At 49.3% G+C, this 15,304-nt stretch overlaps 1 protein-coding gene and 1 non-coding gene across 2 annotated transcripts in view; one reads left to right on the top strand and one right to left on the bottom strand.

The window, feature by feature from the left end:
* Positions 1-1,239, bottom strand: part of PLXNC1 (plexin C1) — a 152,912-nt gene extending 151,673 nt beyond the window's left edge. Inside the window, exon 1 of the mRNA XM_061125822.1 lies at positions 154-1,239. Coding sequence (XP_060981805.1) covers positions 154-1,224 — 1,071 coding nt within the window. The 5' untranslated portion in view covers positions 1,225-1,239. The remainder of the gene's footprint in view (positions 1-153) is intronic.
* Positions 1,240-9,788: 8,549 nt separating this feature from the next.
* Positions 9,789-9,861, top strand: TRNAR-CCU (transfer RNA arginine (anticodon CCU)). The gene has a single exon. It is a non-coding gene; the product is annotated as a tRNA-Arg (tRNA).
* Positions 9,862-15,304: the final 5,443 nt, after the last annotated feature.

Genomic DNA, 15,304 nt, shown 5'->3' with positions numbered 1-15,304 from the left:
GAGTAGCCCGAGGTACCAGGACGGCCGTCGGGCGGCCACAGGGCCGCGTAAATCCGAGACCTGGAAAACGTCAACCCTCTCTGCCTGCGGCTCTGCCTCGCCCGCAGCTCCGCCAGGGGAGCGCTGCCCTCCCCAGGAAGGGGCAGGACTTACGCAGTTGTTCTCGTTATTATCGATCTCGAAGTCCCAGCGGCAGATCTTGGTGCGCGCCTGGATCTCACTCATCCTGAAGAGGCAGAGTGCGGTGGTGGTGGGCGAGCGCTTCTCCTGGTCCTCTCCGGTGGCTGCGCTGAACACGCCCGCCCAGACGTCCAGGGCCTCCACCAGGCTGGAGGAGAGCAGCAGGCGGCGGCCGTCTGGGTGGCCGCGGCCGCAGTGGAGGGCCGCCTGGCCCTGGAACAGGAGCATCTCGGAGCTCTTGGCGATGCGCGCCATGCTGGGCCAGCCGGTAGCGGCGCCTCTCGAGTAGTTGTACGGGTAGTAGGGGAAGTAGACGCTGCCGTTCCAGAGAAAGGCGTCCACAAAGTGCAGGCTCCCCCCGCCGTCGCGCAGCTTGAGGCGTCCCGTCTCCTTCGTGGCCAGGCTGCGCTTCCCCGTGTCCTTGAGCGCGATGGCCGTTTCGCGGTCGGACGCCGCGGGGTTGCAGCGGCTCGCCGTCTCGGACTCGGGCAGCACATAGGTGGCGGCCACCGCCAGGTACCAGCTCTGGGTGTCGTTCGCGTAGTACACCACGCCGGCCGTCGAGCCCTGCGGGTGACAGGACACCACTTCGGTGCCGTTGCGGAGGGAGCTGCGGCTCAGATTGCCCAGGGGTCGCACCTCGCAGGCGCCCCGGTCGAAGGTCCAGCCGGTGAGCAGCAGCCCCTCGAGGCCGGCCGCCCCCTCGCGGTAGGGCAGCAGCAGCTTGCTGAAGCTGCTGCCCGGCCGGGGCCGCGCGGGGGGCGTCAGCGGGACGGGCTCCGAGCAGTTGCCCGCTTGGTCCCGGTATAGGCGCGAGAGCCTGTGCTCCAGGCTGTAGTCCAGCTGGTCTAGGCAGCTGCCGCTCGCCACGAACACGCCGTCCTCCCGGCTCACCGCGATGGCTCCGATAGCTTGCTCCGACCGCCACACGGGCTCGTCCGCGCCCCGGCCGGGCGCCGCGAGCGCCAGCAGATAGGCAAGCAGGGGCAGCAGCCCGGCGGGGCGCGGGGGGCGCGGCGGTGCCTTCCTCCGGGAGACCTCCATGGGGCTGTGGCGGGGGGGGCCGCCCCCGGGCAGGGCGCGCGGCGGCGACAGCGGCTCAGGCGCGCGGCGAGTGAGACGCGGGCGGCGGCGGCTCCTGCGCGCGCTCGGGCTCCCGCGGCCGCCCCATCCCCGCGGCTCGCCGGGGAAGAAGAGCGGGGAGGGCGGCGCGCGGCGGGCTCGTTCCGGCAGCCTGTGCAGCGGCGGCGGCGGCGGCGGCAAGCCCTGCGCGCTCCGGCGCCTCTTCCTCCGGGCCCTCCTTCTCCGGAGAGTTCCTCTGTGCAACGCTGGCGCTCGAGGGGAGGCGCGGAGGGGAAGGGAGGGGACGGGCGGAGGGGAGCGAGGCAGGCGGGGAGGGCTGGAGAGGTTGGGTGCGCTTGTGCGTTTCACTTTCCCATTGTGAAAGTGGGATGCAACTGGCCCCCTTCCTCATCCTCTTCCTCCTCCGCCCTCCGCCTCCTGGCCGCCCGCCCTCCCTCCACGCCCATCTCCCCTCCCCTCTTGATTCGGAGAGATAGGGAGGAGGGAGGTCTCGTAATTTGGGTTACTGTGTAGGTGGCCTCTTTCATCTATTCATAACAAAGCTGAGCCGCCTGCCGCCGCCGCCGCCACCATAGCCCCTTAGCTCGCCCGGGGCTCCCGGGGCGCGCTAACAGCGCACCAGGCTGGCTCCGGCGCCTGTCCGCCCGCGGGGCTGCTCCAACGCTCGGGTTTTGTTTACGAGAGCGGCGCGGAGAGATGCGCAAGGCTCGGGGAACTAGGACCCAGGCCGCCAAAGGGTTGCAGCTGAGGCCCGGGGCTCGGGGCCCTGGGAGGCTGCGAGGGCGGCTGACAGGTGTGGAGCGGCGGGAGGGAGGCCCTGGGGAGGAGCGCGAGAGAGGGAAATACTGACATGCCCCAGGCGCAAGGAACCAAGGCGGCGCCTGTGACAGGCGATGGGTTTCCCCGGGTCAGAGGAGTGAGGTGGAGGAAAGGCAGGCGCCGAGATTCTGGTTCTGGACAATCCCTGGGGCCGGAGCTCCCATACTTGAAGAGGTTCTCTCATTTCCCTTGGCAACGGAGTCCCAGGCTTTCAAACCTAGCACTTAGAAAGTTCTACTCATCATCTAACCTGAATGATCATGGCTAATATTTATTGAGGACGTACTGCGTGCCGGGTCCCGCTTGAAATTCACTACGTGGATTAAAACTCATTTAATACCCATGACAACCCTATTAGTGACTGTTATCAGCCCCATCTCGTTAGGAGGGGTAGAGACTTTGCGGAACTTGCGGGGGAGGGGAGGGGGGGTCCTACTGCTGGCAGACAGCAGAAGTGAGATTCGAATTCCCTTCTGGCTCCAGGGCCGCTTACACCGCCCCCTCTAGCCAAGTCCCACCTGTGGTCTTTACAGAACTACCTGGACAGCGTTCTCAGCAGGTGGGACAGAAAAGTTCCCCAAGTTAAATGTTCCCACCTACCACCCCAGCCCAGCCTTCAGAGTCAAGTACCCTTATTTCCCTAGAGGCGCTCCCTCTGTCTCCTCCTTTCACACTTCTTTCCTTTGGACTCTCTTGAGGTCTCACCAACCCACCAAGGCGGCAAATACCAGCTGGGCCGCCCCCCAGACAACCAAGAACTTCTGGAGCCCAGTGACTATCTGAATCATTGCACACCTGTGTGTAGGTTCATGATTTCTCAGAAGGGAGCCTCAGATTCTGCACAGATACCTCCCAGCCCTGAGGCAGCTGGTAACACCAGCTGCACCTTACCTACCATCTGGCAGGTGATCTGGGGGGTGCAGTAGGGGACCCCGAGAACCCTGTGCACCCCATGAGAGAGGATCTGTGACCCTTTCCAGGCTATTTCCAGACCAGAGGCCCCAGGGAGGGTAACTGGTCACAACCCCTTTCTTCCTTCCCCTCCCAGTTTCCCAGTCCTACATGAAATTGGTTTGGGGGTGGGGTGGGGTGCCTGGGCTTCGTCTAGATGCTGAGCCCTTCTGAAGGAGCAGCTGTTGCAGGTTTTAAACTTCTACCGTAGTCCCCCAAGTTCTCCCCGGTGCTGAGGGACGGGGCAGGAGGAGATTGATCTGGAAGGCTGAAGCAAAGGAGGATGAGGGGAAGCAAGAAGCATAAGAGGAACCGGGGTTTCCAATCTGGACGTGCAGTTAAAGGCTCACATAATCCCGGCAGTAGCTCTCATACTTTGAATTCACAAGTGGTCATCCTTCCATCTGTCCTTCCCTTGTTTGAAATTGGATAACATTATCTTTGCCTGCCAGGAGGCGGCACGTGCTTTCCCACAAGCTGTCAGGTCGCTCTTTCGGCTGCAGTGACGGCAGTTGGGGTGCCGGTGAGGAGAGAAGAGGAGCAAGGGAAAGACCTCGAGCTATACCAGATCGAGGTGAATCAGGAGATCTTTAGGCGAGGCTAATCAGACACGCTCTGCTCCAAAATAATCAGGCGTCACTCCCTTCACTGTCTCCCCACCTGAAATGTTTTCAGAATTTTTGCACTGCCAGCAGTGGAAAAAGTGGTGTCTTGGAAGCATCTGCAGTAGCTCATGGAACCCTTCACAGCATAGGAGGGGATGTGTGTGCCCATATTTTGACAGCGTTCCCCGTGAATGGTGAAGAAACACAATGATCTTTACTGCCTTCATGAGCCGGCTGTGGCAATGTTGTTAGGAGAAGCAACAGTTCAATTCCATTCTGGAGATAGTTTTACTTCACTGGTAACCAAGTAATTTCTCGAAGTCCCGTAGAGTTGGTACAATCAGGAGCAGACCATCTTGGGAGCTATTTGGATTAAACATACTCTGTGGTGCGGCATTTTGATCACTACTCAATTCATTGCTGCCTCGTGTTGAAAAGGAAACAACATCTTAAAAAACACTACCAGCAAGAAGCATAAGTGGCTTTGATGGCTATAGTCTCTTGCCATTCTACTGGGATCATAAGCCCCGCTCTTGAGAGCAGGCTTCTTTTCTCTCCCATTTAATTGTATGCAGGCTCCTATGGTGAAAGAAATCAGAATCTGTGCCTATTTTTTGGCCTGAAAAATGTAGAGGACTAGGAAGCATATGAATGTGTTTTTTGCTGATTCTATCCTGTTTGGTACAAACATGTTTGTCCCATTCCAATTTTCCTGTGTGCTAAAGCTCCACCTTCAGGACATAAGTTCACGTTTGAAAACGGTGGGAAACATGAACAACCAAAATAAATATTTAGGCATGTGGATTCTGAATGTTTTTGATCGCTTTCTCTTGGACACCACTTGGCCAAGGATGCGAATCCCTACCGGTGACAAGGTTTCCCTCTCCCAGTGCTGGAGCCCAGCCCATCGGGTGTCACGTATTGCACATTCAGAACTCCTTGTAACACAACTGGCTGAAACCCAAAAAAAGGAAGATGGTGCAGATTTATCCTCCAGACAGAGACCTGCTACCACGGAAACAGGCAGTTCAGACCGATTCCGAGCAGTTTTTATTTGTAGCATTGACTAGATGGGAAAGTCTTCATAATGAGAAAATATCAACTCCCCCAGGTACCAAAGGCAATCTGGGTTAACCAGACCATCCACAATCAGACTCATTTCTGCTGGACAGGACTTTATAGATCCCGTGGCTTCCTGCCGAGGTTCAGGACATTAAGAACTGGTCGGCAGGCAATTGGTCACAGTCACAAGATGGCTATCATTGGTGCTTCGGTTTGCCTTCTGACTTAGGAAATTCTGACAGTGGTCTTCGGGAATGACTGGTCCGGCAGAGATGAAAAGCCACTAAGATTATTAGTTCCGGCAGCCAATGAGTTCTCTCTATACCTTATTTACATAGCTACAACCCCCTCGGTGGCATTTGGAAAGCACCACTCAGTGGGTTGAACAGTTCCAGTCATGTCCTTCTAGGGCTTAAGACAGCTTTGCTCAAATCTATGTGGTCTTCCACATCAAGGCCCTTATCAGAGCCTCTAGCCCCCTTTGTGACTGACAGGAAAAAGAAATGAGCCAGGCTTCTTTCTAGTCTGCTGATGAGTAGATGGTTGAAAGCAGATAAGATGAAGAGCCATTTAATAAGTTTGAATTGATGCTGAGAGACGAGTTGAATGCAGTTCAATAAACATGGAAAGTCAGTCAAAGGCACAGTTAAGATGTGGTAAAAGAACATTCAATGTAAGGACCGATGCTGAAGCTCCAATACTTTGACCACCTGATGCAAAAAACAGACTCATTGGAAAAGACCCTGATGCTGGGAAAGATTGAGGGTAGGAGAAGAAGGGGGCGACAGAGGGTGAGAGGGCTGGATGGCATCACCGACTCAGTGGACGTGAGTTTGAGCAGAGTCTGGGAAATAGTGAAGGACAGGGAAACCTGGTGTGCTGCAGTTCATGGGGTTGTAAAGAGTTGGACAGGACTTAGTGACTGAACAACAATAGAACGTGGTGCCTTGTCTTCCTTGCCCACCCAACATGGCCCCAGACAATTGCTGAGCATCTTATACTTTGGTGATGATGCCCATGCCTTTGGTTAAAGTGTTGGAGGCTCAGTGGTGTTCCTTCAGTAGGCAGAATTTGGTTTGCTCCCCACATTACAATTGTTTTTTTGGACATCACATTGTCCTCATGGTCATTCACCAGCAGAGATACAATTGTAGAGGGGAGAGTGGATTGAATGTGCAAGGTAACAATTCTTTACTCCAGGTCCAATGACTTCCTTTAAGCTAAAAGGGGGCCTTCACTCAACTTTAGGGATGGATGAGTTATTGCCCTATGGAAGGGATGTCAAATGTCAGATGTTTTTAAGGGACTGTGGTGTCTAGGACATCACCCTGCCCCCCTAGTACCCTCCCTTCTCATGTAATACATTCAGTGTCATGAAGTTTCTCTTGAGCCCTTTCTGCAAAACGTTCACCAAAACCATCAGTGGTTAAGAGCATGAGACCATTATCAGCTGAAAGCAAAATATGGTAAATCATCAACCATCACAGTGTTTTTCCAGACCAACTGGAGTTCATCTGGCACAAAGCGCAGAGTCATCCATTAATTACTCCTCCGGATCTGGGGGACCTCGGTAACTTGTGAGCAGTCTCTTGGTCACCAACTTTTGTCTGGTTTTAGACAAGACCTGGGTCTATCCCTGCTCATGTTTTCCTTGCTGCTGTTTTGAAATATGGAGCCAAAAAGGCATCATGAACTAGACACAAAATGCCGATCCCTCTTTAATACAATGTCTTGCCCTATGTCTCTGTTCTGCCGTCACAGCTCTGAGGCTCCCTGTTAGTGTAATCGTAGGGCCTGAATCCTTTGATAACTGGCAGCTTGGCGTAAACCCAATTAAAGAGAAGAGCTGCCAGAAACCAGGCCCTCATATTAATAACTCAAATTCTTGAAGCGAATAGCAGAAGATAAGATAAACACGCAGATAACGTCACAGTCAGTCATACTTCCTTTTCCTTGAGATTCTGACAGAGAGATGCTCTGAGCTGACGATGAAGTTGCTGGACTGGGCAGTGAGCGGTCTGCTGCTTGCCACCAAGTTGGCACACCTTCTTATTTGTAGGCCTTGCCACTCCCTAGAAAATATGTCCACCAAGGTGGACGAGAAGCAACTGGCATCAGCTCTGAACTTGGGTTGTTGACAACAGGAAGCTCAACATGTGGTCCCCATGGTGAGGGCAGCCTCACTCGTCACCCATGGGGGGGAAGGCATTGGATGTGCAGACAGCATCATGCAGAGTCCCAAGGGCAAATCCAATGGAAGGCTGAGCATTTACCTCGCCATTCTGCCCCTTCTCTAATCCTATTTGTTTTTCCTTCCCCATTTGTACTGGGTAGTTTCCACTGATCTCTACAGAACACATTCCCACTCTTCTCCATCCTGCTGTCCACCCGCAAGTTTGACGTTTTTGGACATCCTCCTCGCTTTTTGGTTTCCAGTTAGGTCCAGCCAATCTGAGCCCCCCATCAGGGGACCCAGGGGTGATGTCCAGGTATTTATTCTTCCAGTGATCTGTGCACTGGCCTTGTCCCTCTCAAAGGCCACAGCAGCTATGGTCCCAGCCTTCTCTGGGTTATCACCGGCCCTCCCCCTTACTCTTCAGGTCTGTAGGAACCAACGTCTCCCTCTGCTGCTGGCCCTGGCTGGTCTCCCTTCATCTCGTCCACACCTCTGCCATGGCCCCTTCACTAACAGACCCATTTGCCCGTGTCACTTCTTTCCTGTCAGAACCATAACTGATGTACCAGCCCCCCTCCAAGCATGGGTGGAGAAGGGAACGAGAATGCTACTTAAACCTGTACCTCCTGTCTGTCCACTGATGGGGAGCATGAGACACTGCTAGGCACTGAGGAACTCCTAGTCTTTCTCTCCAAATGTTTGGCTCCCCCCAGTCTGGATTTTGGAAAATCTCCATTTCTTTCTCCCCTTTGCAACAGGCTTTCCTACACTAGTTCAACCTGGTGATAGAGACAAATGGAAACCTGACTAAGATTATATATTTTTTCCAGCTAAATCATAAAACTAAAAGCTTTGCCTTAAAAGTAAACTGAGAACTACTGGGAGCTAAGGGTTCAAAAGGTGGTGGGGGGCAGGGGTGGTTCTGATATCTAAAACACTGCGGAACGTTTGAAGTCTATTTTCAAATAAGACACAAAACTGAACATACTGCTTTTTCCTTTTTAGACATTTTTCCTTAAGTCTGAACTTCAGCAGTCCCTTCAATACAGTCTAGAAATTCCGTTTTTATTCATGATTCCCCAAAACAGGCTTATGAAGAGACTGCTATCCTCTCTTGTCTCCAGACTTCACCCCACCCCACCCCCACTAATATTTAAAGATAAATCAGGTATTCTAGGTTCCTTCGTGGCTCAAGGACTGGTGACACACACAGTGTTCCATGGAGTAGAAATAGAAACCATCTTGAGTTCTAAAGCCAGGAGTTTTTTAGAGGGAACTTTATTTTTACTCTGCTGTGACTTCTGCGCTTTCATCATCTGAACCAGCCAATTTGAAACCAGACTCCCCTCCTTTGTTGGACATTCTTAATGGTGATTAAATATTTACGCTGTCAGAGGCCTTTTTTCCCCCATCATGAAAGCTGCAATTTGGAACATTCAGGAGCTTTAATTGTGAGGAGAGGCGCGCTGACATTCCTCGTCAAAATGCTCAAAGATGCTTTTCTCAGTCGCTTTGATTGGAGGGTGGGGAGGGGTGGGGGTGGGGGTGCTGGTGACCGGATAGGTGTGTGATCCCAGCAAACTAGATTTCTTGCTTAATGAGGACTGGAGAAGGAGCTGTTTGAAGCCACTTAGCAGAACTGGGCTGAATCAAGGCCCCCTTGTGGCTGTAGGACCACTGGCAGCCCACCCCCTGGGACCCAGAGCTCATGGACCTGGGTTCTCGAATGCCCAACTGTGCAGCAGGTGAGGTTTGCAATCCAGGCGCTCAGAATCCCTCTTACGTGCCCTCTTTCTCGCATGGTGGTATTACCTCCAGCCACCCCAGCCCCTTGGGAAGCCCAGCATAATGATTAAGTGCTTGGGTTGTAGAGTGCATCACCATGAAGGGGGAGCCCTGCACCAAGGCATCTGGCCAAGGTGGGGCAAGAGGAACTGAAATCCAGCCCACCTTCTGCTCACCCTCAAGGAAGAGATGCTTTTTCTCTTTACAAAGACTTTACAAGGCTAGTGGTAGCCTTAGTCAGGTCTAAGTTCCAAATCTAGTGCCATCACCCCAAAACTAGGTAGCCTTGGGTTCTCTGAGCCTCAGCATCCTCACTGTAGTTGGGAAATAGTAGCATCTAACCTTATGGGAATTTTCAAGCATACTAAATGACATCATCACCACCACCACCATCATCATCACTACCATTACCAGTACCAGCGCTCTAATGCTTTGCTAACCCATTACTAGTCTGCTAGGGCTGCCATAACAAAGTGCCACTGACTGGGTGGCTTAGACAACAGAAATCTATTTATTTCCCTATAGTTCTGGAGCCTACAAGTCCGAGATCAAGGCGTGGCGGAGTTGGTTTCTCCTGAGGCCTCTCTCCTTGTAGATGGCCATCTCTTCCCTGTGTCTCCACCTAGTCTTCTCTCTGTATCTGTTTCCTTTTTCCTTATAAGGATGCCAGTCCACCCTGAAGCCCTCCTTTTACGTCTTTAAGGACTCCCATATCCAAATACAGTCATATTTTGAGATACTGGGGGGTCAGGACTTCAACAGATGAATTTTGGGGTTTGTTGGGACACCATTCAGCCCACGATACTCATTTTAAATCTCATCCTTAGAGGAGAATTTTAACTAGTGTTTCCTGGGCATATGCCCAGTACTGAGCACTCTTACTTGAGTTTGACCAGCACTTAAGACTTAGGTCATCCTCTGGCTCTAAACATCATTATTGTCAAAAACAACTAGTATTTACTAAGGAACTTCCTTCTACACGGCTTTGTGCTAAGAGCTAGTGATATACTTGGTACTGTCATCCATTTTTAGCAATGGGATATTCTTTAAACAAGGCAGACCTTCCTGTGCCTCCATCCCCTTGCATATACTGTACTTCTCATCTAAAACATCCTTCCCCTGGGACTTCCTTGATGGTCCAGTGGCTAAGACTCCACACTCCTGATGCAGGGGACCCAGGTTCAAGCCCTGGTCAAGGAACTAGATCCCACATGCTGCGACTAAGACCTAGCATAGCCAAAGAAATAAATAAAAGGAAAAATAAAATATCCTTTCTCTCTTCTCTGCCTTGCAAACTCCTATGCATCCTTCAAGACCCAATTTAAAAGCCACTTTCTCCTGGAAGTCTTTCTTGAAAGTATATTAGAAGCTCTCTACTAGACTATGAACTTTAAAAATTATTTTAAATTAAAATAGAAATCAAGTTCTGATTCATCTTCATGCCCCTGGGAATGGGCACAGGGTCTGGTGTACCGTAAATATTCATTCACTTATTCTAATATAGCAATGAGTATCTCTTCCTCACCAGACTCCCTTCTAGCAGTGTACTTAAAGTTGCCTATTGAATGTGTTTAACTGATTTCTCCATTTGGTTGTGAATCCCCTGTTCTGAACTTGAACAACACTTTATCTGCCAGTCTATGAAACCATTTGAATCTTGCAGTCTGCATTATTCATTGTACTTTAGCTGTGTATATAGTTCTTCTGTTCAATTGTGGATTCCTTGAGGTCAAGGATGGTGTCTTATTCAGTTTATCACCATGCTACTGCTGCTAAGTCACTTCAGTCATGTCCGACTCTTCGCGACCCCATAGACGGCAGCCCACCAGGCTCCCCCGTCCCTGGGATTCTCCAGGCAAGAACACTGGAGTGGGTTGCCATTTCCTTCTCCAATGCATGAAAGTGAAGAGTGAAAGTGAAGTCGCTCAGTCGTGTCCGACTCTTCGTGACCCCATGGACTGTAGCCTACCAGGCTCCTCCGTCCATGGGATTTTTCAGGCAAGAGTACTGGAGTGCGGTGCCATTGCCTTCTCCGCTTTATCACCATAATTCCCTTTATTCCCTCACACCTTTTTTTCATTTACTTGCTCATTCCTCTAACAAACACCTTCTGAGGACCTACCATGTGCTGAGCATGTGTTGAGAGTTGGGGCAGTGAGCTAGATTGATGGTTCCCTCCCTGTGCAGCTTCTTAAGCCTTGCCCAGACTCAGTGGTCAACAAACATTGGCTGAACTGCGTTCTAAACACTGCAGATGCTAGAGACAGGGCGTCATTCTTTGGGGTACCCACAGCCCTAGTTACAGTGAAAACCTAGCAAATGTATAATGCATATTTACCAATTTGTGAATTCATTATCTCTGTAAAGACAGAGAACAGGACTGAGAAGAGCAATAGCCAACCACAAAAATATATACTCTTGACAATATGGAGAAGCACCCTCTGAATTCAAGTCTGAGTACTGCATTCAGATTGTTAATTTACAGCATCTTTGAAACTTTGACAATGGCTTTGTGTTGAAAAGAGAAGAGTCTTATACTGTAATTATGTTAGACAAGCTTATAATAATTATCAGTGGAGTGCCAATAATACTTTAAGAATTCCAGTGAACATTAAGATCACATTAGAATTTAAACTTAAAACTTGAAATCACACAGGTATTTAAAATTAAGCTCTTTAAAATTGAAAGTGTTAAGATTCAGCATTTTCTGTTTTTTAATAGCCAAATATTCTAACAAATATAAACCCTCCTTTTCATGGTGGAAACTTCTGTTTATAATAAAAACTTTATCTAAAATGCTTAGTGGACCCCTTCTAAATCCAGTGAGAGTTTAAATAATTGCCACTCTTTAACATATTTTGAATGATATTCTCTAATTTGTTTGAAAAATATAATATGCCAGATATCTGGATCCTGACAGGGTAGAGGACACACCCATCAACAGACAAGTTTTCAAGGGTATTTCATTCCATTATGCTTAGAAAGAGCCACGTTTTGATACGCACTAGGATTCCCCCTAGTGGATATAAAAGGTACTTGGTAAAAAAAAAATAGATACTACCTAAGGGGAGTTGCTGGGTGCTGTGGTTTACAAGCTTTCTTTCATTCCTTCCTAGCATCTGTTCCCCCGAAGGTGGAAGTATGTCACCAATTAAGAGAGATTTGGACTAGCACTCCTCTTTCTATCTAGTGTCCATAGTAATTAAGGTATCTGCCTGCAGGCTTGCAAATGCAGCATGAAATTACAGTCAGCCTTAGAACCAAGCAATAAACGGAACATTCTTTAAAACAACACTACCTGATTTCCATGACAGTCCCCCAATCAAATTCTCACTGTAACTACTTGGGTCCAAAGTGATGTGGTGCCTTAATCCAAATCATGAAAACGACTGGCTCTTTTCAGAGAATCTATTAATGTTAATAACTATGTCAGTGGTGGACAACTACTTTAAAAAAAAAAAGTGCTTTTGTATATTGTCCAAATAAGATTTTCTGGGTGTCAGTTTTTGTCATGTTTTTTGAAAAATACCCACTATTTGCCATGTGGAATGTTTATGAATTCATTCCATCCACACTTGTTGATTATAGGCATAGCACTACATATCAGAGGGAAGGAGGAAACAGATATGAATAAGACACATTTCTCAGCCTCTGAAAAGCTGATAATCTACTCTGACATGTCAATTTTTTGTCTTCTTTACTGGTCCGCCTTTTCTATCTACCTCTTTAAATGTTGATGGGTGGGGAACCATGGTAACTATATTTATCTGCCCTGAAATCTTTACCATCATTGTTCTTCTGGTAATAGAACTTGTCCCTATGTCCTACCCCCAACCAGATCACAATGTGAACTCATGACACATGACCTAGGTCTGGCCAATCCAAGTGCTCAATAGCTGGCAACAGTGTTTGGTCTAAGGATAGGTCATATGACCCAAGCAAAGCCACTCAGAGTTATTTCTAGGGATTGTTGGGAAATGGCAACCCACTCCAGTATCCTTGCCTGGAAAATCCCATGGACAGAGGAACTTGGTAGGCTACAGTCAGTCCATGGGGTTGCAAAGAGTCAGACATGATTGAGCGACTTCACTTTCTTTCTTGTTATAGTGTGGTGGTGGGGGGAAAAGAGTCTTACTGGGATGGCTATTCTGGAGCTACCAGTGACTTTATTCTCCACCTAGCAGAAAAGTCCAGTCTGAAATTGGAGGCAATGAGGCAAATATTCAAAAGAGAAGCAGACATAAGACAGATAAACACACACACACACACACTCTCTCTGAATGAAACCCACCAGACTGAGTTCTCAGTCTTGGTCCTTTGACTTGAGCTGGCTTGGGTTCTGTGTCTGGTTCTCTCTTATCCCAGCTCTGTTCTACCTGGTCAGTATCACCAGTAATATCTGCTGAAGACTACATTTCTAGATGAGCATGACCTTTTGAGCATTAGATCTGTATGTCAAAATGCCTACTGGTCATCTCACTTGGACATTCCACATGCATCTCAAACCAACATTCTTCCACCTTTCTCCCACATATTCTCAGTTTCAATGGATGACAGCACTGTCCATTCAGGTTCTCAAGCCAAAAGCTGTAAGCCATCCTGGATTCTTCCCTCTGTGTATCTAATCAGCCAGCAAGACCATGTCCATTCATTGATTTTTATCTCCTCAAGATTCCTCTAATCCCAGATCCCTTCTGTTTTCTTATTCCTACTCCTTCGTGCAGCCCCTCATGGCTTCACATCTGGGCCACTGTAGGTGTGGCTGGTATTCCTGGCCTCAGGCTCATTGTCTACCCCTCCCATCCAACTTTTGCATTGCCTTCTCCTTTCCTTCCAAGATGGAAAATTGATAAGGTTTCTTTCTGTTAAAAAATCCCTCAATGCCTCTCCATTGTTTTCCAATCTTTTTATGTCATGGTCTTATGAGATTCCACCCTGTTTGGATCCACCTTCCGAGATCCACACAAGGCCTCTTGCCACTGGAGGTGATCAATCTAAGGGCTTTGGCTGCCAGGCTCTGCCCAGTAGTCCCAAGGACTGAGAGGGCAGGGAAGTATCTCAGTGAACCATATGCCATACTTCTGGGGAAGCTCTGGCTTAGAAATTACTGCTTACACTTCTTGTGTGCTAAGTCGCTTCAGTGGTGTCTGACTCTTTGTGACACCATGGACAGTAGCCTGCTAGGCTCCTCTGTCCACGGGATTCTCCAGGCAAGAATACTGGAGTGGGTTGCCATTTCCTACTGCAGGGATCTTCCCGACCCAGGGACCGAACCCAAGTCTCTTACGTCTCCTGCATTAGCAGGCAGGTTCTTTACCAACGTCGCCACCTGGGAAGCCATAAAAGGTCCCTGACTGCCTGTTTTTTTTTTTTTTTTTTGACTGCCTGTTTTTGCAACACTCTGTCCCCATGCCTTCATGTGCGTCTGTAACTGTGCCCTGGGCTGAGCTAACTGGAGAGTAGTCGTGCAGGGCTAGTAAACCTGAACTCACGGACATCTGTGGGCACTGGTTCATATGCCTGGGGGCTTTTGTTTGGTTTGGTCCTGCCTAAAGGTGGAGGTTGATGCTAGGCTTCTGCAGAAAGACCCTAAGAAAAGCAGCTGAGAACAGTATGCCTCCTTTTTCTCAGACAATTCCCTGTAGAGAGCAGGGGTAGGCAGGAGCTAGAAGGTATACTTTGACCAAAGGCCTATGATATTCAAGGCATTCACACCACCTTGGGATCTAGTGATAGAGTGAAACAGAGTCAGAGAGACAGACTTTCTTGCCAGCTTTGCAGAGAATACTGTTTAAGCATCAGGGGAGATGCAGAGTAGTAAGGAGGAAGCCACAATCAAAGATGCTCTCCTGGAGGCTCCCAAAAGTGATTGGAGAGACTGAAGAAGAAAGGAGTTGAACCTAGAATTATACAGATTGAGGATAATCAGCCAGGAAAACTCAGGGGTATTAGCCATGGGATCACATTGGTATTCACTGGAGAAACCTGTGAAAAAATAGTTTACAGAAGTTATGCATACAAGTTATGATGTGTTTAGTTATAAGGGGGAAAAAAGTCTAAATACTTGTAGCACAGACAAGTAGGGGTTAACCACCCCCCCCCCCCCCAACACACACACACACACAAGGAGTCCAGTTGCCAGGATTGGTTGCTATTCAGTGTTACTATCAAAGAGTCCCCCAGGCTCTTATTATCTTCTTGCTGTCACAAGATAGCTGCCACAGTTGCAAACATCATAACAGTTTTCTAGACAAGAGGAGAAAGCTAGTTTTCTCCTAGCAAGACTGTCCTTCTCTGTCCGAATGCAAGGCCCTGGGCTGACTTCCCCTTCTGTCTCATTGACCAGAAAGGTGGTTATGTGCTCACCCTGGACCAATCACTGGCAAAGAGAAAAGAAATGACCATGCTTGGCGCCTGATTGACTCATGAACTTGGGTCTGGGGAAGGAGCTTACCTTCCTCGAGCCCATCCCAAACTGGAAACTAAGGTTCTATTAGAAGGGAAGGAGGGAAGAAGAGGAGATGGGTGTTGGGTAGGTAAAGAATGCTGTTGCAATACTGATGGATTTATGGTTTCTCATCCCCTATTCCTATTGGCTAAAGTCCTACTCATCCTTTGGGTTCTCACTTTTAGCATCTTCTGA

The sequence above is a fragment of the Dama dama genome, chromosome 3 (genome assembly GCF_033118175.1).
Source record: "Dama dama isolate Ldn47 chromosome 3, ASM3311817v1, whole genome shotgun sequence".
NCBI lineage: Eukaryota > Metazoa > Chordata > Mammalia > Artiodactyla > Cervidae > Dama > Dama dama.
The sequence above is the reverse complement of the archived record's forward strand: the minus strand, read 5'-3'. Positions and strand labels throughout refer to the sequence as shown.